Source organism: Cyprinus carpio, chromosome B7 (genome assembly GCF_018340385.1).
Source record: "Cyprinus carpio isolate SPL01 chromosome B7, ASM1834038v1, whole genome shotgun sequence".
Taxonomy (NCBI): domain Eukaryota; kingdom Metazoa; phylum Chordata; class Actinopteri; order Cypriniformes; family Cyprinidae; genus Cyprinus; species Cyprinus carpio.
In genome coordinates this window covers 23,028,354-23,053,461 of record NC_056603.1, presented here as the reverse complement: position 1 = coordinate 23,053,461, position 25,108 = coordinate 23,028,354, and the positions used below count along the sequence as shown (strand labels likewise).

At 36.5% G+C, this 25,108-nt stretch overlaps 1 protein-coding gene across 5 annotated transcripts in view; it reads left to right on the top strand.

The window, feature by feature from the left end:
• The window catches only part of ambra1a (autophagy/beclin-1 regulator 1a), a 69,243-nt gene extending 45,809 nt beyond the window's left edge, over positions 1–23,434 (top strand). For 4 of the 5 annotated variants that reach the window (XM_042727993.1, XM_042727995.1, XM_042727991.1 and 1 more), the window contains 5 exons: positions 1,022–1,161; positions 7,627–7,737; positions 10,585–10,793; positions 19,541–19,672; positions 20,829–23,434. In XM_042727993.1, coding sequence (XP_042583927.1) covers positions 1,022–1,161; positions 7,627–7,737; positions 10,585–10,793; positions 19,541–19,672; positions 20,829–21,406 — 1,170 coding nt within the window. In that variant the 3' untranslated portion in view covers positions 21,407–23,434. The remainder of the gene's footprint in view (positions 1–1,021; positions 1,162–7,626; positions 7,738–10,584; positions 10,794–19,540; positions 19,673–20,828) is intronic. The other variant, XM_042727996.1, reaches the window with a different exon arrangement.
• Positions 23,435–25,108: the final 1,674 nt, after the last annotated feature.

Genomic DNA, 25,108 nt, shown 5'->3' with positions numbered 1-25,108 from the left:
GCATACTTTTCTTTTGAATTTTATATTCATCAATGAATCATGAACAAAATGTATCATGGTTAACAAAAATATTAAACATCACAACTATTTTCAGTATTTCTAATAATAAGAAATGATTTATGAGCAGCAAATCAGCATATTGGAATGATTTCTGAAGGAACATGTGGCACTGAAGACTGGAGTAATTCCAGCTGAAAATTATATAGTTATATATATAAGTTATTTTAAATTGTATTAATATTTCACAGTAACTATAGTTTGAATTAAATGAAGGCAGACTTGGTGAGCATAAAAGACTTTTTGAGTAAAATTTGTGTGAATAACATATAACTGATTTGAATGTTGTTGAAAATGAACTATTTTGCCTTTTAGCAACTCATAGTAATGAATCTGTGCTGTATTCATCAACACTACTCATATAAACACACTCAGAAGAACTGTATGTGTTTAAGTCATGATCACTGCTGAGCCCCATAACGTCCCTGCAATCTACTGGGTCCAGATGCACAAACACACAGCGTTCAGGTGGTGTCTTGCAGACATGTGCAGCCCTCTCATACACACTTTCTTCCCTTAAAGAGACTGTTTGAACTGCCAGCCTTTGTGGCTTTTATCCTTGTCCTGAATTTCCTGTGTCTAGAGTAAAGAGAGAGAAAGAGTTTGTCTGTTGATCACTCATCTGCAGATGAATGAGACCGCTTTCTCTCTCCCTGGCAGACATGAGCTTGTCCTATTTTTGTCCTTTTTTTCTAGAGCCAGTGGAGTGTAAGTAGTATGCCAAGGCTGACAGACAGGGACGGGGGAATGGATTGGAAAGAAAGAGAAAGAGTACTTTGGAGAAAGAGATTTGACTTTTCACAGTTTAGCCTCTTCTCAGTTATAGCAGTGTTGTCATATCTGACAGAGACTGCAGTCTACAGCAGAGAGGATGATGGGAGGTGCTGGCGACTGATAGAATGAGTGAAACTACTGAGAGGACTGTGGGCCGGTTTAAACAGGTGTGTTCTTGTATATTTTTCAGAGGATGTTTGATGTGGTGTATCCAATGGCCCCAGACCAGAGGAGACACGTCAGTATAAATTCTGCACGTTGGCTGCCAGAACCGGGGCTTGGGCTTGCTTATGGAACCAACAAAGGAGATCTGGTCATCTGCAGACCTGTGTGAGTCTCCTATCCATCCCTCCATAGCTCACTTGTGGGTCATAAATCACTTTTTATTTCCTTTTTTGTTGCATTAAAGAACGAAAGTGCTGTTGTAAGAGTTTTTTTATTTTTTTAAGGAAAGGTTAAAGAAACCCAGCTGGACCTCTCAAGATAATTGCTTGCTAAACATAATGAGCCCTTTACTCATCTCGGTGTGGGTCAACATTAAATGAGAAATGATCTGTAATGTTAAGCATGGTAAAACAAGTTGCGATATAAATGGTGTGCATATAAAAGCGTTTTAAATGTTGAGCTCAGTCTGTCTTTCCTCTGCTTTGCCCATCTGTTTTTGTTTTCTGGTGAGAACTGCTCTGTTTTATGTTTATGTAAATTAATGTCATACATCTCAAAAACCTTTTTGGTTTTGTCAGTTGTTCAGCAGTTTTCAAATAAGTTTTCCTGCAAGTGATCAGTGTTTGTTAGCGAAACAGACACTAATTAATTCACTTCAAGGATCATTTCCCTCCACTGTATTTGGTTGTATAATTTGCAACTTGCCTGTGGATGTTGCTTTTCTGCAAGTTTCTCATAATTATCATCAAGGTTACCGTGGATACAAAAAGCCCACGTTGCAGCAAAAATGTAAACATGTTCTCACTTCGTTAATGCAAACAGTTTGCTAATTAGAGAAAACCCAAAATGCATCATACACAAGCTCACAGCCTTATTTGTAGTTTATGTACTCGTGTGTGGTGTCCGGTTCCCAATGAATATAATGTTTTGTGCCTTGGACACAAAAAAGCCCCAATGGCTTGGCATCAGTCATGACAGCAATTTATCTGTCTAAGTGTAATTTACATGATGATTTGCTCTTATCAAATCATGTCTGTCTCGATTATTGATTATGAAAGTTATTTGATCTAATCACAGTTGTTTCAGATGATAATTGTGAACTTTAAATTTCAATCACATTTTTTCATTTAAATAAGGGATATTTAATCACAAAAAGAAATGCCATCAAATGTGTACTCTCAACTCAGATTTTCTAATGTGTAGGGAGAAGCAGAGGAGGCGGATTTTGGCACCACACAGGTCTGTTATTTACATTACATGTTTGCAATTGGCAGCCACTTTTATCCAAACCAATTTATGTTGTATTCAAGTTATACATTTATCAGTTCATGCATTCCCTGGGATTTGAACCTTGGTGATAATAGCTGTGTGATAATGATAATAGAACTGTGTGAGCTACAGTAATGCAGTTTAAAGGCATACTCAGTCCAAAAATTTTAATTCTCTCATCAATTACTCACCCTTATGCTGTCCAAGATGTCTGCGATTTACTTTCTTCTGTGGAACACAAATTGAGATTTTAGGAAAAAGTGTATGGGTCCTTCAGTGAACATGATGGAAATCCATATGACCCCAGTTGATGAATCTAAATGTCTTCTGAAGAAAAATGATAAACCACCTTTTCCTGTCAACTGTCAAACAGGGGTAATAAGTTCATGTTTGACGTAAAGGCCAGCATATTGTGATGCGAGTGTATTATGAAACTCACACAAGAAGAGATGCAAAAGCACAGAGGATCACATGGGCCTATTTATGTTCACTGGTACTAAAATATACAAAAGGGTCCCAATTTATATTAGGTGGCCTTAACTACTATTTACTTACATAAAAAATAATTATAATAAGTACAGTGTTCATATTGTATTGCTAAACACTTCTGCTGCTTCTGAGGTGGGATACCGGTAAGGTCAGGGATAGGTTTGGTGGTGTGGGTTTAAGTGAAAGTGACGTGACATACAGCCAAGTATGGTGACCCATACTCAGAATTCGTGCTCTGCATTTAACCCATCCAAAGTGGGGTTAAATGCAGAAAACTTGCATAAAAATTCACGATATTAACAGGCATGCTCCTACGCATACAAAGTTATTTGAATATCAGGAAATTATGTGAACATTTTGTATAGAATAATGGTTAATTTTCTTGTTATTTCCGTTTGCACACCATATTTTTTTTAGAACAAAGGCTTTATGCTGCAGTCACGCCTTGTCGTAATTACCGCAATTACTAGATAACCTGTGACGTTATACTTGGGATTGGTCACGTCCTCTCAATAAGACTCAGTATTGTGTTTCTTTGGCAACACAGAAATTAAACAGTAATTTAAGCAGTCAGTAAAAATGGCAATACAACCATTAACAGTTTTTATGCAAATGTTTTATTAATAAAAGTATAATTTCAGCAAGATACTAGATAGTTATTCATTTAGCTGCATTAAACTGTGTTGTATGTCTTTTATTTTCAGATTATTCTTGCATTATTAAGACATTATCAATAGGAATTGATAAATAGAAATATTGAGAAATAAGTGGTTATTTTAGTGCTGAAGGAGCTGCCATTTGGTTTCCGCATGACGTTGCATTGGTCAGGTTGTAATTACGGGTTCTACAAGAAACTGAATGCTTTTTACAAGTCCGAATCTCATAATTATAGTAATTATTTCATGGTGTGAATGCACCTTTATTCATGTCATCCTTCAAATTCATGTAGTGTACATGCTATTGTTGTTTGATGCCCAGGTTGCCCATCTCTGTCCTGGAAGACTGTAACTAATAGTAACTAACTGATATAGAAATGTGATAGTCTTCAATTGGGCCTTCCTGGGCATATTTTACAAGCATTTTCTTTTTCCTTTTTTTTTTTTAGTTTTACAAAGGTGCATGGTTTTTGGTTAATATCATCCTCAACCTCTGGCTGAAGTTGTAAAGTGCCCAAGGACACAGTCTTTAAAAAATGCAAATAATATATTATCATCTGGTTTTTAGATTAAAGGCCAGATACAACAGAACTGTCAGGTTATTTATCTTGCACTTAATACGCACACATGACATTTGTAAATTATTTTAGAGTTTGCAATGACTCAAAAATACAGGTGAGGCTTCCAGTGTAGACAGCTTTATTGATTATAGAAAAGGGGCTTTAATGCGAATAAATGTAGTGTCACATGACAGAATTAGTCTATAGGGAGCGTCCGTGTTCGTGGTGTTGCTCACATTAAAGCACCGTTTCTCTGTAGTGCAAAAGTGCATTAAATCATGTTCATGGGCTATTATTGTATCTAAAATTATTTTATATGGTAAGAAAAAGATGAGTTATCTCTCAAACATATCTTAATTTAATGTTGTTTTAATACGTTGCAAGTTAAAATGTATTCATTTTGTTCTGAAGATGAAAGTTGTCCAGTTAATGCTTTAATGTGTGTATGAGGCGACAGCATGATCACTTGATTTTTTTTTTCCTTATAAAAGTTGAAACAACTTACAGTACTCGTTCATTTGTGGTCATATAAGAATAAGAAATTTTTTGAAACTATTGTAAATACTTATTTTATTTGTGTACATCCACAATAAAAACAAACATTGTGCTTGAATAAAGAAAACAAACAGGAGACAGCCTTTCTCGAGCGCATCACAAAAATGAACCGAAATTCTGCATATAGCCTGCTACTTGATGCAGTTTTTTTTTTTTTTCATTTTGTTAATTTATTAATTGTTTAGAAAAAATATATTTTGCATATAGGCCTATTTATTTCTTTTATATATAGCTTTGTTTTTCTCTGTTCGCAGAAGCTCTGCGCGTGATGTGACCATGTGAATCCTCATGTTCTGCTGTTTATGCATGTTTTTTCATGTAAATTTTTTTTTTAAATTTAATTCAGGTATTTTTAATGGGTCACAGCCATGTATCAATTCAAATTTAATTTAATTTTAATGTAACATACTCTTGTCGGTTAACGGTTAATAATGGCTTAACGGCCGTCGGTTGTCAGTTAGGAGAAATAAAATAACCAAAATGAACTATTTCCAATACAGTCTAATAAAAGTTAATCAGAAAACAAAAAAAAAAAATAATACAACTGCACCTGCTTATGAATATTACTTGAAGATCAAGTATCTAAATAGTCTATAACAAAGTACCAAAAAAAAAACCTCATGGAACTCGTTAATAAAAAATACATTTTATGTAGGCCTATAATTTAATAATAGGCTATATAATAAAGTTTTTTTTTTTTTGTTTCAAACGGATGAAGAACAGGCTGTAGGTGAATATGTGAAATTATGTATGGAAACAGCTTAAGGGCAATTTTTTTTTTTTTTTTGCAATACACCAAAACTTATGCGACAATTCATTTTTTTAGGGATGACGTCATCACGCACACCATTTTATTGGTAAAGGCCAGTTGGATGCGCAAGTTTTTTTATGCATATTCTCTTTGACGATAACAAAACGGTGCAAAAACTGGATAGAAACTTGACACTATTTTGAAGACAAAGTTTAGCTGTAATATTTATTAGGCTGTTCATTCCATTCTTGATGTTAATATATAGTCAGATTTTTTCCCATCCCCTGTATATTTAATTATCATAATCTACAAGTCAAAAGTTTTTGAACAGTAAGATTTTTAATGTTTTTTAAAGCATTCTCTTCTGCTCACTAAGCTTGCATTTATTTGATCCAAAATACAAAAAAAGAATTAACATCATGAAATATTTTTACTATTTAAATTAACTGCTTTCTATTTGAATATATTTTAAATGTAATTTATTCCTGTGATCAAAGCTACATTTTCAGCATCATTACTCCGGTATTCAGTGTCACATGATCCTTCAGAAATCATTCTAATATGCTAATTGGCTGTTCATGAAACATCTTTTATTATTATCAATATTTAAAACAGTTGAGTAAATTGCGATTCTCTGAATTCTCTGAATTCAGGATTCTCTGAATAGAAAGATCCAAAGACCAGCATTTATCTGAAATAAAAAGCTTTTGTAACATTATATAATATACCATTCAAAAGCTTGAAGTCGGGGGATGATTGAAATTAATAATTTTATTTCGCAAGGATGCTTAAATTAACAAAAGTGATGATAAAGACATTTATGATGTTTCAAAAGATTTATATTTCAGATAAATGCTGTTTTCAACATAAATAATAATAATAAATGTTTTTGAGCAGCAAATCAGAATAATAGAATGATTTCTGAAAGATCATGTGACTGGAGAAATTATGCTAAAAAAATCAGCTTTGAAGTCACAGGAATTAATTACATTTTAAAATATATTCAAATAGAAAACAGTTATTTTAAATAGTAAAAATATTTTGCAATGTTACTGTTTTTGCTGTAATTTTTATCAAATAAATGCAGGCTTGGTGAGCAGAAGAGATTTCTTTAAAAAAACATTAAAAATCTTACTGTTCAAAAACACGACCACACACTGCTTCCTCTCTGTCAGTACCTACAAGGCTGTTACACTACAGCTTATGATGGACATTGGCAGGAGATGGATCGATCCGACTGAAACTGGTAATTATCCTCCAGTGGTTCCAGATCTCAGGCTACTCTCGTGCTAGGGAAAACCCACTCATTATGATGTGTTGAAAAAAGATCAATTTTAAAAGTGCACAAATATTGATTACATTCAAGAATACCATGAGCAGACCTTCATAGCTTGTCTCCTATCTATTAAAAAGCACCACCAGCTTGAAGCAGTGGTTATTCTGTTATACATTTTTTTTTAAATATATTTAAGGTAATTACCTTAGCTATATAATATGCAAGTATTTATCACCTCTCGCAACTTTCTCCAACCTTTTGACCTGCTATGTTCTTCAAACAGTAGTCAGAGAGATGTTTTGGTTTCCCTTAGTTACACTTCTTTAAAGAAAAGAGAAAGAGACAAACAGACAGAGAGAATTGTAGAAGGGAAAAGGGGGCAAGAAGGAGAGCTGGACAGGCCCATTGGGAGGTAACATCTTCGGGAACTCTTGGTTGGAGACAGGTGCGCGGGATGGTTGGATGAAGTGGATGTCAGCCTCGGCAACTACGGGACTGTCAGTGCTATGCTAATGAGCTGCATAGATGCATTGTGGGAGTCCGTGGGGACTATAGCGAGTTTCTTTGAGCTAGGCAAATGAGCAGTCAACGCACTACAGCTCTAACACAGTCGAGAAAGAGAGAGGCTTCTCTTTCTGTCTGCTGTTGTTTAAGCTCAGCTCTTTGTTCTTATTGTGTGTTTGCTGAAGTTTTTCTCTGTATTTAAACCTGACAAAGTAAAACAAGGGTTTCCCAAAGTCAAAGGGGAATTTTTTTTAACCTAATGCATGGGATGCTTGTCTTATTTTTAATTATATTTTTTAATCAGGAAAACACATTTTCCCTTTTTTCTTCTTTCTTTCTTCTATGTTTTTATTTATCTCTGTGCAATTAATTATTTCCAGTGAATTTCAACTTAGAATCAAAAATGGTTTAAAACTTTTAGCTTCTGTAGAGTTGAAATGAAGGTCAACGTTTTTTCTTCTTGCACAGTATATGTGACATTGTCAGTGAGCCTTACCTGGATTACAGGCGCTCATTACTTTCTCTTTCTTTGTCTGCCTATGTACATGGCCATGGAAATATACCGTCCAGTGATGTAAACTCAGATAGCAATGGCACTTCTGAACACTCTGAGAGAATATTCACCATCAATAATGGTGGAGGGGTTGGAACCAGTAGCAGCAGGGCTGAAGACAGAGCAGGGTGAGTATGGACATGCTTTTATTGAGAGCACCAGAACATACAGTTGTTTGTTGTTTTTTTAATACATTTAAATTCAGCATTCTTGTTTTTTTTTTTCTTAATGATTTCACTTATTTTTATATATATATATATATATATATATATATATATATATATATATATATATATATATATATATATATATATATATATATATATATATATATAATAAAAAGATAAGAAAATAAATTATGTGGTTTTTGTTCTTTGGCTTGGCATACTGAGCATATTTCTAAGCACTAATAAGGAAGCGCTGTTTTGTTAATACCTTTTCATCTATTCTGTTATGATGTGGTATATATTGTGTGACTGAGAATTCACCTCCCTTAAAATTATCACCGACCAGCCCTCCAATGTCCGGGCAACAGCAGCGTGTCACTTAGTGGATGGGCATGATAGCAGAGCACAGCTGTGAAGGATGGCTGCTGCTAATTAAGCCTCATCACAGCAGCCATGAATCCAGCTTGTTTTGCTGACACTATATTGGTAAAAAAAAAAAGCCTCAGTGAGGTGTGTTACTGCTGGTCTTCGTTTCCTGACACACTGGTGCCACACTTGTCCACAATGGGCTTAATGAGACATCTTAGTCCACTCTACAGTACAGCAACAGTGCTTCACCCAGGATTGTGATGGGGTATCCATCTCCCCTCAAAGTATCACCATCCTGACCATTATATTGGCAGCTCAGATCCAGGCTTATGGCTGGAGAAGGCCACAACAACATAAGACTGCTGGCATCACATGACAAGGCATAACTGATACTAATGGTCATCCACTGCCTGTTACTCCCTGTCTGTCTGTTTTCTATAGTCCTTCAAACTTAAATGTTTTTCAAACTTTTACATTTTTTAAAACAAGTTTTTTTTTTTCCTTAAAAAATGACAATTATATTAAGTTCTTTGAATTTCATTTAATTTTATTTATACTTCATTACATTCAAATTGATAGGACATGAAATAAATTTATATTTAAAGGATACTTTCAATTTAATGTTTTATGCCACAAGACCCTGTCCCATAGTTTACTGTATGTGCTGTATTTAAAGGGATGGTTCACCCAAAATTTAAATTCAATTCTGTCATTTACTTGCCCTCATATTGTTCCAAAGCTGTATGACTTTCAAAAAAAATTTTTTTTTGGTCCAAACAAAGTCAATGGGGTTCAGAGTTATTTTCAGGGTTTCCAGGTTTTCACAACAAAACCCGCCCATTGCTACTCAAAACTAGCCCAAACGCATTTTGAGGGGAATCCCCCGATAAAAATCACATTATAGGGGCAAAATATCACGTTATTGTGGTCATAAAAACAACCCACAGAAACAGTAGCTGCATTTACATGGACCCTAATAATCCGATCGTAATAGGACTAGAAGCACAATCGGAATTAAAAAAGTCTCATGTAACCACGTCAATCAGATTGAATTGGGCAGATCTGATTAAAATTTAAATTGGATTGTAAGAGGTGGTTTATTCATTTTGTAATCCGAGCAAGAGGACATGTAAACACTTGATCGGATTGAAAACCAAAACTGGAAATTAAAACTGGACATAAAAATAGCATAATGACGTATGATGTGCGGAGTGAGCTGCTCTTTGTTAAATAAAGTGTCATAAATGAGTGTCCAGTCATTCTAAATTCTGCTTTCACTCAGCGTCTGTGAAGTGGAGCAGCACAACTTCCCACCAGTCCTTGTTTAAGGCTCTCATCAACAGACGACTGGTTTTGGGTGCGGGAAGGAGCACTTTTACTGCTTTCTAAAGTAAGCAGCACAGCACAACAGTTCATGTGCTGGTCGTCACCTGATTAGGACCCAAAGTAGATAAATAGCAAGTGTGCTTTTTAAACCGTATGCGACAACAGTGGGAAACTCTGTATATTCATGCAGAGTGAACATGTCAAAAGAGTAAATCCGATCAGAAGCTTGTGACATAAACGCACATATTAACCCGATCACTTTATTTAGCATTCATGTAAACACTATGTTTGGATTCATCAATCAGAATGAATTCATTCCGATGGAAGCAAAAAGTGTCCATGTAAACGTAGCTACTGTTAGGCTGATGGTACACGGGCCAGCTTTTTGAGTAATTTTGCTGGGCAACTTTTTTGAGCTATGTTGCTTGGGCACTTTCCCATTGAGAATGGGTGACAAGTTTCTATCTGGATACTTTAGATCGGTCGTGGCCCCTGTGTCTCACCTGGTTGCCCTTTGACGGCAACATTGGCCAAAGTTGCCCGGCAACATTACTCAAAAAGTTGCCACGTGTATCATCAGTCTTAGAGTAGCCTAATTCCACAGGAAAACCATAGACTTGGCAACACTGGTTGTTTTAGACACCACTGACTTTCATTAAATGGACAAAAACAGGTGTATGTTCCACCGAAGAAAAAATACAGTTTTGGAAAGACATGAGGATGAGTAAATGATAAAAGAATTAAAAATTTTGGGGTGAACTATCCCCTTAGCTTTGTCTGTAATAACTGCGGGAGACATTGTTTGGTTTGGTAGCATTGTGTTGATTTCTCCTGAGGATGAGTCGCTTCTGTTGTTTTATAAAATACATTGTAGTGTAGTAAATCCTCACTTAACAAACTTCTGTAAAAGAAAACAACCTATTGTCAGAAAAGATTTATCTTTACCAAGCAAGCAGTTATATAGACACATATCCTGTTCCATCTAAAGTTCCTCCAGCCCTGTGGAGAATTTAATTCTGTGTCATATCAGATCAGACCAGAATCATCTGAAGACTGCGTGAAGATTTGGTGTAGTCATCACTCACCCTGCTGTGGGATGTGTCTTGTTTGTAGGAACAGCAGGACTGATTGGAGGTCCCACAGAGAGATGGGTCTGATGAATGCGGTTGGTCTGCAGCCACGACAGCCTGCCCCCACTGTTACATCACAGGGGACGCAGACACAGACTCTGCGCATACAGAATGCAGAGACACAAACAGACCGTGACCTTCCAGATGAACCTCAGCTGCCCAGCACTTCTCAGGGGTCACAGGTTACTGATGGTAAGACACTCTCTGTGAGTCAGAATATCAGTACTGAGCTCAGGTGAGGTTTGTTCTTGAGATGAAAAGTCAAACCCTTGGTTAGTTTTACATCTCTTTGCTTATTAAACATATTGGCTGCTTCTGCTGAAATTACCTCTATTAACAAAACATTCTTTTTATCCCTTAGACAAGCTCACTAATCTGAATAAATTTAGTCTGAGTGCATGTTCCAGTTTCAATATTTATACTGTATGCCTTAAACTTTGCAGTCTGATGACAATATCTGTTTACATGTGCCACACATGTATTCAGTGTATGCAAAAGAGTGGCATTTAGTGTTACCATAGCAACAAGAAGCTCTCAGTCTGAGATCTATGAAGTTTCATACTTTTCATCCCTCTTGTCTCCTAACAATCTTTTTATTTTTCAGAATATTAAAAAGACAAAGTCTCCATAACAGAGTTGTTTCTGTTAACTAAAACTAAAGCTCTTTTTATTAAAATAAATATCGATTCAATAAATTAACATCAAAATATTATTTAATTTTTACTTATATAAGCTACATATTTAAAAAAAAAATATATATAAATAAATATTTAAAAAAGGTAAAAAAAAAAAAAAAAAAATTACAAAAGTACATAATCACTACAACAATTAAAATGAAAACTGAAAATATATTTTTAAAAATACTATACTTTATAAATAAAACTAAAACAACACTGCTGCACCAACACTTCACAGCCCCTACCATGTTGTTTATTTTTGTGGTGCAAATATAAATCCACAAAATACAAATTGCCTGGTTTACGTGTCAGTTATCTGATTATTTAGGCTTATTCTTTTGGATCATCCACAGTCAGATTATTAGTTTTCGTTTGAGGTGTTTGCGTAATGATTTTTTATTGAGGTATCACTTACATTTATGGAGTATTAGGCTTCATGTTAACACAGCTCCCATTCGGTTTTGTAATATTTGTTATTCCGTGGCCTTTATTGAGAAATCTGAGAGGTGAAAAGAGAAGATTGGGTGCCGCATTTTGTCTTTTTATGCTAATGGTAATTACAGGGGACCAAAGAGGCCACTCCACTTGGCACCCACCAGCCAAATCTCTTAAGTTAATGTGTGTGTAGTATTGCTCTCATGTTTAATGGCAGTTAGCTTCAGAGAGACCATTCATGGCAGAAAATACTACATTGCATCTCTCTTTCCTGGTACCAGCCATATTCTCTCCTCAGCCCAGCCTCCATTACCCATCAGCCCACTTTAGCTCTCTGCTCTTATTACTCTTACTCTTCATGTGACGCTTTTAGCAGCACACCAAACAGATGAATAAGCATGTCTCTATGAAGCTTAACTATTTTGAGGTCCCAGATATAAATTGCAGAGCGACAGATTTAACCCAGCTGACATATGTATTTTTAGACCGTTGGGCTGTTAAAATGTGCAGTTTTATTTATAAACATGGTTAGCAGTCAGAGCCGCTGCTGGAATGATATGTCTGATATAATGCCTTGTGGGAGCTCAGCTTCAGAAGAGTCAGATCATAGTGTGTGCAATATTTAGCAGCACATGATTAATAATTAACTTCTTTCCATAGCTATAGATTGTAAATGTAAATCTGACCATCTGTCTGACGTTTCCAGTCAAGCTGTATTTATTTGTCCTTTGCACAGCTTACATAAGTTTTACTGGCATGGAAATGCATAAGATGAGCCTCAGTGTGCAGAGATTTGCACAGTACAGTAATAATATTATAGTAACTGTTATTATATATAATATTGCAAAAAAGTTACAAAGTGCTAGAGAGTAACAGAATACTATAGAGAAAACAGATAGTGTTGGTGACTGTCTGCCTGATGACATTGTCAAAAACAGATTGCGTGAGGGTTGTGTATGGTTTCAAATGTACAGTAGGATTTAACAGGTTTCAAACCTTCTGATTTTTTCTTTTTTTCTCCTCACTCTCTCTGTTAGTCCAGGTCAATTCAGTTTAATGCCATGAGCGATACTGTAATTCCCGGTTGCGCAGCACAGGTTATAAACATTTGTAAAGCTCTGTCAGAAAAAGAAATTGTATGAGTGCAGATAACAAGTTTTTTTGAGGCTTATGTTTCAGCTCAGGACATCATAAAGTTGACATTTCGCTTTAACTTACATAGAATTACAAGTTAGCAGTTTTAAAGTTTATAAGCTGTAGCTTGGAAAGTTGTAGTAGTGGGAATAGTTTTGAAGTGACTGTATTAATTCAGTTGGATAAAAGGATTAAAAGCGGGAGGAAAGAGGAGGGATAGGGATGAGCTATCAGTACACCAAGCACATGCGGCCCTAGCCGGTACTGCCTGAAGCGTCCTCTAAATTGATTGGCTCTAGCTTTAGAAAGAGTCAAATGAATGTACTTCTATGGAAAATTGAGCATTAAAAAAAAGGGCAAGAATAGAGACAGAAGAACGAGCAGCTCTTTCTTGTTTGATTTCAAAGCTGAACCCTGTTAAGTGTAGTGATATTAGGCAAGTAGAGTTTTTAAAACAGTGGATGAATAGAAATATAATAGTGGAACAGGAAGGAGACTGTGAAGTCCCAGAGTACAAGCACAGCCTGAAGCTGTGTGAAGTTTGGTGGTTTTAACAAATCTTGAAAAGCTTTGACCTCTGAAGGAATGAATCTCTAAGACTTTTTCAAAAGCTCTCCTTTCAGTCTTTTGAAGAGTGTACGTCCTTTGTTTAGTCTTGTGTATCTACACTTTTAACTAAAATAGAAGAAAATACAGTTCTGCTTTTTAAAATTCTTCTCAAAAGTATCTTTCAAAGATTTGATGTCAATAACCTGGCAAGCTTTGGCAAAACCAATCATTATTTCATCCTCAGAAGCAGTTCTGTGGCAGCTTGTTCCTTGTAAACAAGATTTGGTTTCTTTGCGAACTGATTAAAATGAACCTGTGGTCTCTTTACTCCTAGATGTTATTTTAGAGATTGCAAGAAAAAAATGCTTTTTTTTAGTGAATGGATGGGGGTCTTATGGTCTGGTAATGTTGTTTAAATATACAGTTTTCATTTCACTTAAAATGATTTGCATGTAAGCTGTCCTTTATACATATAGCAGCAGGTTTCATGGCTGTGCGTGTTTTGTTTTGTGGCGTATGATTGAGGTCATATGTGATGCGTCTTTGCCTGCAGCACCTGTGTGTTTATGTCTCTGAGGTACTACAGGTGCCAAGAACTTGATGACTCAAAGTTTTAGGGTAGAGAAGTTCACTTCTGAGTGTCTCACCTCAAGGAAAGCCAACTTCCCACACAAACAGTGCACACTCCCTGCAGTGAGATCTGTGGGCGAGGGTTAAGTTCAGTATCGTTTTAAACTGCTGTCAGCGAGTAAGTTTAGGGTTAGCATTAGCATCCTCTCTGTGCATTTTATGTAATGAATATGAGGAAAGCGCATGTTATATTTACTCGAGTTATACTAAGAAACACAAAAGAGATGCTCAGACGTTGTCTCTCTCAATCCCTCCCTCACTCTCTTCTGTAGATCTGTCTGTTGTGATTCATTGTTACGTGTTATCCTCAGGTTGTTTATCTTATCAAGTCTTTGTTATGAAATATGTTTTTTGGAATGAACAACCTCGCTTTAGTTTTAGACAGAGAAATGAAGAATCCAGCCAGCCCCAAAACTCAAGAAGTCCATTAAAAGATGTTTAGTTCATGTTCTGGGGATGTTTCTTTGCATTCTAGAGATGTGATCTCAGTCCTCCTCCTCACTCTTCATTTCCTTTGAGTAATGAATAATGATAGATCATGCTTCACCTGAACCTGAGTTTTCTGCAGCTGTCCTTTTGTTCTGAGAGGCTAGAGCTGTTGATATCTTTGGTGTCATAAGTACATGGATCATTAAAAGGCACAGCGGCAAGTGGTGTGAAAATAAGTGATATGGGAGGCAATTACTGATGATATGGAAATGTTTTCCTACACTACCACTCAAAAGTTTTGGGGTGAGTAAGATGTTTTAAAAATGTTTTTGGAAGTAGACTCTTATGCTCACCATGGTTGAATTTATTTGGTCAAAAATACAGTAAAAAAAAGACAGTAATAGTGTGAAATATTATTATATTTTAAAATCATTTAGATATTCAAATATATTTTAGAATTTAAAAATATTTAAAAAATAGAATTTATTCCTGTTTTGGCAAAGCTGAATTTTCTGCAGCCATGATCCTTCATTCATGATCCTTCCTAAAATTCTAATGTTGATTTGCTCAAAGAAGCATCTAAAAACAATCCTCTTATTATCAATGTTGAAGCAGTTGTGCTGCTTAATATTTCTGAGACAGTTTTGTAATGAAATAGAAATGTGTTGTAGCATTATAAATGTTAATTTAATCAATTTCTAATGCATCTTTGCTGAATTAAAGTACTCATTTCTTACTGACCCCAAACTGTAATGTATATGTGACCCTAGACCACAAAACCATTATTAAGTGTAAATTTTACGAAATCTGACAATATTTAGCTGAAATACAACTATTTGAAAATTTGGAATCTGAAAGTGCAAAAAATCTAAACACTGATTTTGTATCAAAAAGTATTGATATATTTACAGTAGAAAATTTACAAAATATCTTAATTGAACATGATCTTTACTTAATATCCTAATGATTTTTGGCATAAAAGAAAAATCGATACTTTTGACCCATACAATGTTTTTATGGCTATTGCTACAAATATACCTGTGCAGCTTATGGCTGGTTTTGTGGTCCAGGGTCACATATATGGATCTCTTATGAACCTACACAGAGCCTTATTCATAACAATCAATTGTATTTTCTGTTAGTGCTTAATGTCCACCACTGTTATTATCATAATGTTGTGGTATGTTTAATATATCTGGCCGTCACACTATTTTACTTTCATCATTCTAATGTCTAATTCTAATTTTTCATAAAAGGTGTACTCAGTAATGTTTCTAATAAAACATTTTTCACAAAACTATGAATAGCTCTTTTGAATAAAACTGGTAAACCAATCTAAATAGGCATGGGCAAGTAAAATGTCCAGTTTCTGCTATAGAGCAATGACACAAACTGCAGAGATAAGTTGTGCTTACACCACAGAGGACCTCAAGGTCCAGTTTATTAATGTGCATATTATAATACACAGATTTTTTTGTTTTTTTGTTTTTTTGTTTTTTTTTTTATAAAAATGACAGAGGACTTACAAACTTCCAATAAACATGATGATAGTAATGCTCATAGCGATGTGAGTATAAAGTCCAAGGACATTGTGACATATTAGGAATGGTGAAACAAACATGTACTGAGTGCACTTATAAATCATTGTTGTCTTTTGCATTAAAGCAAATGTGTTGTCAGCTGGGTTGTGTTGTCCAAAACATGTGAATGACCAAAGTGTTATTTCTGGTGCAGTATGGGGGCCTATTTGGGTTTAGGTCCTTCTGAACATTGTAATGGGAGGGTTTAGTCTTATATCACACAAACACACACCTGTAAGTGAGAAAAGTCTTTTGACTGGAACTGACATCGGTGACAACAGACATTTGTGTAGCGTGAAAAGAACAGTAATCTGATGATGTTGTATAGTGTATGGACACCTTTAGCAATATCCTACTGAATAAGAGTGTTCGGTTTTTTTATTTGAAGTCACTGTGATTTTTTTTTTTTTGGGTCGGTTGAGGGTGTTGGGATTTGGCATTAAAAATTTTCTCACCACCAACTGCCTCATCATACTTCAGTGGTCAAAGATAAGACAGACAGACGGTGGCCAGTCTCATTATCTGACTTCATGATGCTTAGACACCTTAACTCTTCTTTACAGAGGAATGAGCTTCAGCTGTCATAGGCAGAATACCAGCCAAAGGTCAGGAGAGTTTTCATAATCTCTCCTTCTCCCTCTTTTCTTTCAGTGTCCTTTCACCTTTTTAATATGCATGCATATCTATATATGTATGTGTTTACTATAGAAAACAGCAAATTCCCATGTGTTTCAATAGTTAGTGTTGTTGATATCCAGTGACTCATGCACCTTTAAGGGGATTTACTGTACAGTCTGTCAAAACATTCATGTGAAGCACTGTGGTCTCAGAAGAGTAAATCCTCACATTTCCATTCTGACATTGATGGGCTGTTTGTCTGATACTGAAAGCTTGTCTGTGAGAGGTTGCAAACTTGGCCAACAGGAAAGCTGTATGTGAGAATGTTCCTATTACTTCTTAAAGAACACAGATGATTCTTTCTTTCTTTCTACCTCTTACTCATTCAACACACACCCACACCCGCACGCTCACTATTTTGGAGGCACAACAGATGTTAGGTATTAGATAAATAATTAATATATAGCTCAAAGAAGTATTCGTTCCACAGCAAAATGTATTTCTTACAGAAGCCTGTGGGTGCAGTCATTGCAGAGAGTTTATTTTTTCATTGTTCAGTCAGCACAAACCCCATGAGGAGATGCTCCACAAGGAGACGTTTAATTGTCTCACACGTGGACTGATATTGGCATGGTCATTAACTGTATATAAACAAAAAATGCTGATGTGATAATAGTGCTGCACACAGGGTGCCATTGGCTCAGTCACGGAGCTGCATTCAGGGCTGTGACAGATGTATGAGTCCTCTGAATGACATCAGTGTAAATCAGTGGGCCGGATCTCAGTGTTCTTTGGTTTTAAAGAAATATTCATTCTGTCTGTGCTGTGCCTGTGAGAAATAAAATTATTAGTAATATGTTTTTGTTTTTTTTAAATGAAAAAAAACAAACAAACAGATAATGTCCTGGCAAAAAGTGACCATTAAGAATCAACCCTATAACACAATGAAATTCACAACTCAAAATGTCAAAAAAAATATATATATATCTATATATACATATATTTACAAGATACATTGGAGCATATGTTTACAGACTTTTTCTTTTAGTGTATTTGGAAAATATTTGCATACACTATGTTTTTACGCATAACTAGAGTTATGTTAGATGTAGAAACCTAAAGAGAAGCATACAACTATAGCTATCGATGGAAAACAATATACAGTATATAGGTACTGTATACTAGTTAGGGATTTTTAATGTTTTTGAAAGAAGTCTCTTATGTTCACCAAAGCTGTAGTTACAAAATACACTAAATATTAATGCAATTCAAAAGAACCGTTTTCTTTTTAATAATTTTGAAATGTTATTTCAGCATATTTAGTGTTCAGAACCATTTATTATTACCAATATTGAACAGTTGCACTGCTTGTTTTTTGTGGAAACAGGATTCTTTGATCATAGGAATTTTAAAAAGAACACCATTTATTTGATATAGAAATCTTTTTAACATTATAAATGTTTACTGTAACTTTTAAGCAAATTAACGGATCATTTACGCAAAAGTATTAGTTCATCTTCTTTTTCTTCAAGAAAGAGTCTGACTCCAAACTTTTAAACAGTAGTGTAGATTGAAACAGCTAAATTAAATGTTAACTTATTTATTTTATATTTTCTACACTATTTTTCTCCCTTGCAGCCTCCTAGTTTGAAACCCCTGTATTAGCAAACAGCAACCATTTTCAGATCAAATATACTTTTATAAACAAAAGTTGTGTCTTTCTTTGTTTTGCATTTTGTGCTCAGCATGTGTTAAAGCCGTGTGGTGCTGGCAAACAAGGACCAACTGGCATTAGTGGCCTCCCACTGGCCTTAGTCACTACTAGTGATCCGAGAGAATTGGGTTGTGTTGGGTCCAGATGGCAGAGTTGATGTGCAGGTTCTGTAATCTTGGAGAGCTGTTGTCACATGAGGCAGCGTGAGCATAGTGTGTGCAATTGGAGGCATTTTACAGGAAGCACAATGAGCATTCATATTGGAAATTAGAGACCTTGACCATGAGTGTAGTTTGGTAAAAAAAAAAAAAAAAAAAAAGGCAATTCACTCACATTAAAGACACAATAAAACAGGAAGTTCACCCTGCCATCCGAGATGGGCTTAAATAGCAGAAGGTATTTGTTACAGCAAGTCCATTAGTGTTACCGCTTTGATAGACTGAATTACGAATTATAAAATGATTTTCTTTTTCTCACATCTTGTCAATTCTGTTCTTTTAACATGGAATCTATGTTTTACAGATAAGCACATGTGGCATGGCTGCTCTTTCACTTACTTTATTTCCAATAGTTGATGTAACTTTTGTTCCAGGTATCAGAAACTACTGGGAAAATACCCCCATACTGAGATAAAGAAAATTCCTCTCCATTATTCATGACTGATGATGTTTTGTTCTGTGCCTCTAGTTGTCAAATATCTATTTTTCGACTTGTTCATGTGATAACTACATTTGGATTGTTTATGGATTTTCAGTTAGATGGGAAAATGTAAATGTAAAACATAAGCAAGCAATACAGAAAGAAGTAATAATAAAAGGACTATAAAATATTGTACTTGCACTTCATTTTGTGGCAGTGTGAGAATGAAGACCCAGTACAAACACAAAAATATAATGCAACTTTTACAAGCATTCAGAGTTTGAAGAAAGCGATCCGATATTAGTTTCGTCATAACAATACCATTCTTCACAAAAATATGAATACAAAATTATGAGTGTTATTTACTCACATGCTCAAACAATGTTTCTTTTTACTTTATCTTTTTGCCACCTAGCTGTGCTAGTTTTATGATCTTTTTGCTTGTTTTTCTTCATCCCAATGGCTTATGTTGAAAATCAACTGGGGTGCTTTAAAAACAAATGGAAAAATGCTGAAATGATCATTCTTTATCAGCCGCAGACGCCTTGGATTTAGAGATACTCCCAGAGGATTCTGGGTCTGAGGTGGTACCAGAGACGCCCCCCCACAGTCGACCTCAGGAAGACGAAGGGCCAGATCTCACTGAACCCAGCACAGACAGCACAGGTAACCAACACTTACGTCACACTGAGACACAGAAAGTTACTATGTGATATTGATTTTGGTCATGGATTAGGTTTAAGGCCACAGTTATAAACTTAAAGAACATTCTTATCAGCATACAGTATCGTTACCGTCTGACTGTAGGGTTGGTTTATGGTTAGGTTAGATTTTGGGTCAGGGCTACTATTAGTAGAAAAGTAGTGTCATTAGTGTCTTTGCACAGTGAGTTGCAGTGTAATTGTGCAGCATGAGCGCAATCAGAGTGACAAAGGAATGGTTTGCAATCAGCTGTCTCCTCAAAAGAAACCATTTGCAAACAGCAGAAAGCCACCTTCATGCGATGCACATAGACACAAGTGTTGTTCACTCTGCTGCGCATTATAGCTCTAAATAAAATAATATACACACACACACACACACACACACACACACACATATCTTGCTTGCATGCTTTTTGTCTTGTGATGTGTTTATATGTTTGTGATGATGCTAGATGTATGCAAATCCATCAGGGTTCGATAGAATCACACTCGGATTCGGACTGCAGCAAAGGTGTCCAGTGTGAAAGCCCCTTTAGATTATATATAGCACAGCACAAGTCATTGTGGAGCCCACCATCCACTTACAATTCAGAAAACGAATGAAGAATTTTAACTATCAGTGCGCGAATTAAACCGTGAAGAAACAAACCAAAGCTTGAAAGGGATGTTGATGCTGATGCAAACATCTGAAACACGCTCTCATATTCACACTAACTGTACTTGATTCAAAGTGCCTAAACACTAGATGAGGATCAAAGAAGAATTGAGTTTGCAGAAACAGTTGATGAATAATTTAGAGTCAATTGTGGCGCTTTTAATTGCACCGCACCTTCCTGTTAAATTAGGTCCATACAACATGTGTCCAGGCTGTAAACCTGCACTGTAACAGCTGTTTGAAAGCCATGTGTGTAAATCTCCACTGACACTGCCATGACATAAATCTCCCACTAACACCTGCAACTCTTCATGTTTTGTAAGCTCTCAATTTCACTTTTTCTCCTAAAGGCCAGCCAGCCTTATTACTTTGTTTCTCCTTTCTAAAGTTAATTGATCCCTGTTTACTGTGCGTGCACTCTGGTATTTCTTGAAGAACTCAAGTTTTCCCCTCTCTCTCTTAGGTCATGCTGAGTATGTGTCTCGTATCCGAAGGCTAATGGCTGAGGGAGGGATGACAGCGGTTGTCCAGCGTGAGCAGAGCACCACAATGGCTTCCATGGGCAGCTTTGGCAACAACATCATCGTCAGCCACCGAATCCACCGTGGCTCCCAGACAGGAGCGGACGCACAAAGACGTTCTGGTTTGAGCCCCACCCCTGGGCCCTCCTCTACTGCGCCTGAGACTTTGGCTGGAGCTGCAGCTTCGTACTCCTGCATCCTCTCCAGCAGGTTGGGGCTTCATACCGACACCATTCAGGGCACCTCTAGAGGCATAGACCTAACGCCCTTCGTAGAACAGGAAAGACTTCACACGTCCCTCCTTTCACAGGAGTTTTCACCTGTTTTCTCATCTGCTCTAGAAACAAATGGACCTTCCACTTCTATGGAAGCAGATAATGTCTTGGAGGGAGAGGAGCTCCAAGACTTTGCATCCTTCCCTCCGTCTTTACTCTCATCCTCACCCTCTCTTTCTCCAGTGAATAACAGTAACTACAGCAACAGCGATAGCAGTTATCATGGAGACGAATATGGGCGGTAAAAGCAGGCTGAGTTTGGAGAGGAAACCAACAATTTGAACCACACAACAGGAAATATTTGCACTCGACCCACGTGTTCTTCTCGCCATCAGCGTTCATATTCCACATCTGCTCTGACACGGTCTAATGAATAATGAAAGGACAAAAAAGTAGTAGTTTCCTGCTCAGCTTAAAATCTGCAATGAATTCAGACCATTTCATGTTGTACATTAATCAGCCTTGCTGAAGTTTCCAATGGGTGTGTTTGACTGCCTGTTGTCCATCAAGATCAAAGTGTTCAATGTAGAGCCACGTACAGAATAAGGTGTGTGAATAGCAGAGAGTCTTTAGTCTGCTGAGGAACATTTGTTCAACTAAACGCTTTGTTCCTCTACATCATCTTTCAAATAAAACATTTTGGATTCCAGTTGGGAGCTGCTGCTTTGAGCAGAAAGGTCAAATTTCCAAAGACAGACCAGTAGTCCAAAAAGTTTCAAAACCTTGTCACATTCTGCACAACTTAATTATATTACTGTTGGTTAGTTTAGCGAGTCAGTGCTGTTTTAGATGACGACTGGTGCATTTTAGTTCAGGTTTTTATGAAGTTGAAAAGACCACACCCTGTTTTTTAAGCCTTTGGAAAGAAGGTAAGAAAGGGAAACAAGAAAGAAGACAGAGGTGTACACAAGTTTTATATTTTGTACTGTATAGTTTAATTCTGTGGCATTAAGGGATAAAAAAAAAAACTCACCTTCATGTTGTTCCAAACTTGTATGACTTTCTTCTGTGAAACACAAAATAAGGAATTCTGAGAATTGGTCATATATGTTTGATTACCAAAATTCTAATATTTTCCTTAATGTTTCGCAGAAGAAAGAAAGTCATACAGGTTTGGAATGACATGAAAGTCAGTAAATGGTGACAGAATTTAAATTTTTGTGTGAACTATCCCTGCATCCTCATCATCGACTATCCTCCGTGTGGCCAAGTCAGTCTCCTTTGCACTCGGTTTTACCACAGAAACACCTCAATTATCATGCTTTCCCCCGAATGAAAAACAGAAAGACGGCTTCTTAAAAAGGGTCTTCCCTTCCCTGTTTACAGTAAAGTGCTTCTCAACACGATGTGATAAACGTCACACACAGCGCCTCAGCAGGGAAGCGGTGAAGTCTGACAGGTGTGTGTATGTGGAAGAAACGCTATCCCAGTTCTGTCAGCTACTGTAGATTTTCAGAGCCTATTGAAAGTTAGGCAGGCACCTGACAACAATTGTGTTGCATCCTTCCTTTTTATTTCTTATGTAGCACTCTGTTTCCTATCTGCTCTCACAGAAAACATTTCTGAGGTTTGTGTGTTCAGAGAGCTTGTCCTTTGAACCTCAAAGCCTGCCACCAGCTCTGTTCTGCCTTTTGAATTTCAGAATTTACAGCACATTTTGACTTCAGCTCATCCACATCACAATGTCCAGTCTCTTTAAGTGTACCTTATGTTGAGACGTGACCTTAGGGAGTGTCTTCATGATGGGTGTTTAAGTGTCAGAACCCTGGCCAGTGGTCTGGTACACACAGTGCTACAGTACTGCATAGGGAACACAGATGTTTGGATGATGTTTATGTGAGATTTTCTTTTTTTATTCACAGGCTTAATGCATTATGTTCTGCATTAATATGGAAAGGCTCTCTGCTTCTTTTGGCAAACCACTTTATCCTGAAAATGAATGTCTGGCGGTATCTCCTGAATCAAGTCAGAGCTTTGGTAAACAGTGTAACCTCTGCTATAGCTCAGCTCACTGGCAAAGTAAAAACACAATTTTAGTTCTCTTTCTGCACCTGAAAAAAATTACAGCAGCAGCTCTTCTGATGGATTATGTACTTAACATTAAGAAGTGACTATTTTTTGTCCTTTCTTTGTTTGTTTTTCTGTTTGTTTTTTAGAAAACCATGTTATTAATTTTTTTCTTTTAAAGAAAAAAGGCGATAATAAATTGATCTGCATTCTGGGAAACAGTCCTTTATGTGATTTAAATGTAATAAAATGATAACAGACAAGTCGTGCTATTGTTTGTTTGTGTGTAGACAGCGAGGAGAATTTAAATGCTTTTTTTTTTCTTACTGTATTTTTATTATGGCCCTTTTTGTTGCAGATGACCAGGATGAGAGATGTCTCACATCCTCCTACATTTTTAACTGATTCTGCTGCACCGATTGATTCTTTAAACTGAAGTCTCGTGCAAATTTTGTGAGAGGTCCAGATGTTATTAGATCCATCGTACTTAATTTATTTTATACTATAAGCCTGTTCAGTCAGACACTTAGCTACAGGTGTGTGTTCACGGTGTGTTCACTTCTCACTGCTGTGTGTGAGCACTTGGATGGGTTAAATGCAGAGCACCAATTCCGAGTATGGGTTACCATACTTGGCAAATGTCACGACTTTCATTACTTTTTCACTTTCATTAGTCTTGTTGCTCCTGAGCTGACTTCAGATCAGTGCTGACTGCTTTAGGATTATGCCTCTCACGTAAATAGATTATATTCAGATGATTCCAGAACTGTGAGTGAGACGTAGATGAGATGGTGTTCACTGTGCTATGATGGAGAGGTGAACGTTGACTCCGGGACACCATTTGAATAAAAAAGCCTTTAAAAATGATCTGTCAGTATTTAAATTTTCAAACCTGCAGAGCTTCTTCAAGCATGTGCTATTGGATTCTGGAGGTACAGTGACGTAATTCAAGGTTGTTAATTGTTAATCTTCTCAGTGGAAATGGTTCGGAGAAAGATGAGGTGAATAGGAATGAGACGTGTGTGAGCTGCAGCAAAAGCTAGATATATCAGGAAAGACCTCACACTGATTAAATGGGATAAAAAAAATAAAAGTCTCTGTTCTGTGGACCAGACCTGTAGTTAGGAGATCTCTCTGGTGTGCACAGAGAGGTGACACCAGATGACAACTGTTTCAAATATCAGACCCATGCCAATAAAAAATCATAAATGAAAGGAAACTAGCTAATATGAGGCTGTAGAAGCAACATGCAATATAAGATATGTTAGAACTGTCTGTGCTTTAGGCTCCATTCAACTAAAAATGGCTGCCCACTGCTCCGGGTGGTGTTTCACAGAGTGTGTGTGTGTGTGTTCACTGCTCTGTGTGTGTGCACTTCGGGAGGGGTTAAATGCAGAGCACGAATTCTGAGTATGGGGGTCACCATACTTGGCTGAATGTAAAAGAGAAAGAAAAACTATATGATGGAATGTTAGAACTGTCTGTGCTTTAGGCTCCATTCAACTAAAACTGTGTGGTGGCTAATTGCTGGTGTAGATTCAAGACAGCAGAGGGCTCATTAAAAGAGAAAGACTCCCGAGAGGATGGAGCCTGAAGCATTCTGCTGCACACATACATACCAAGAGGTCAAGGTTGGGCAGGTTTGACTGAGGCAGTTAGCCCCTGCTGGTAGATGCTGTAACTACACCATTCTGGTGCCAAAACACATATTTCTTTGCTGATAATAACTTTTCACAAGCAGCACTGTGTTCAGACTAAATTTATATTTTAAATTATTTGAATTGCTTTATTTAAAAGCAAGATGTGAATTATAGATAGATAGATGGATAGAAGCATGGTTTCCACAAATGTATTAAGCAGAGCTAGTGTTTTCAATGCTGATAACAAGAAATATTTATTGCACACCAAATCAGTATATTAGAATGATTTCTGAAGGATTG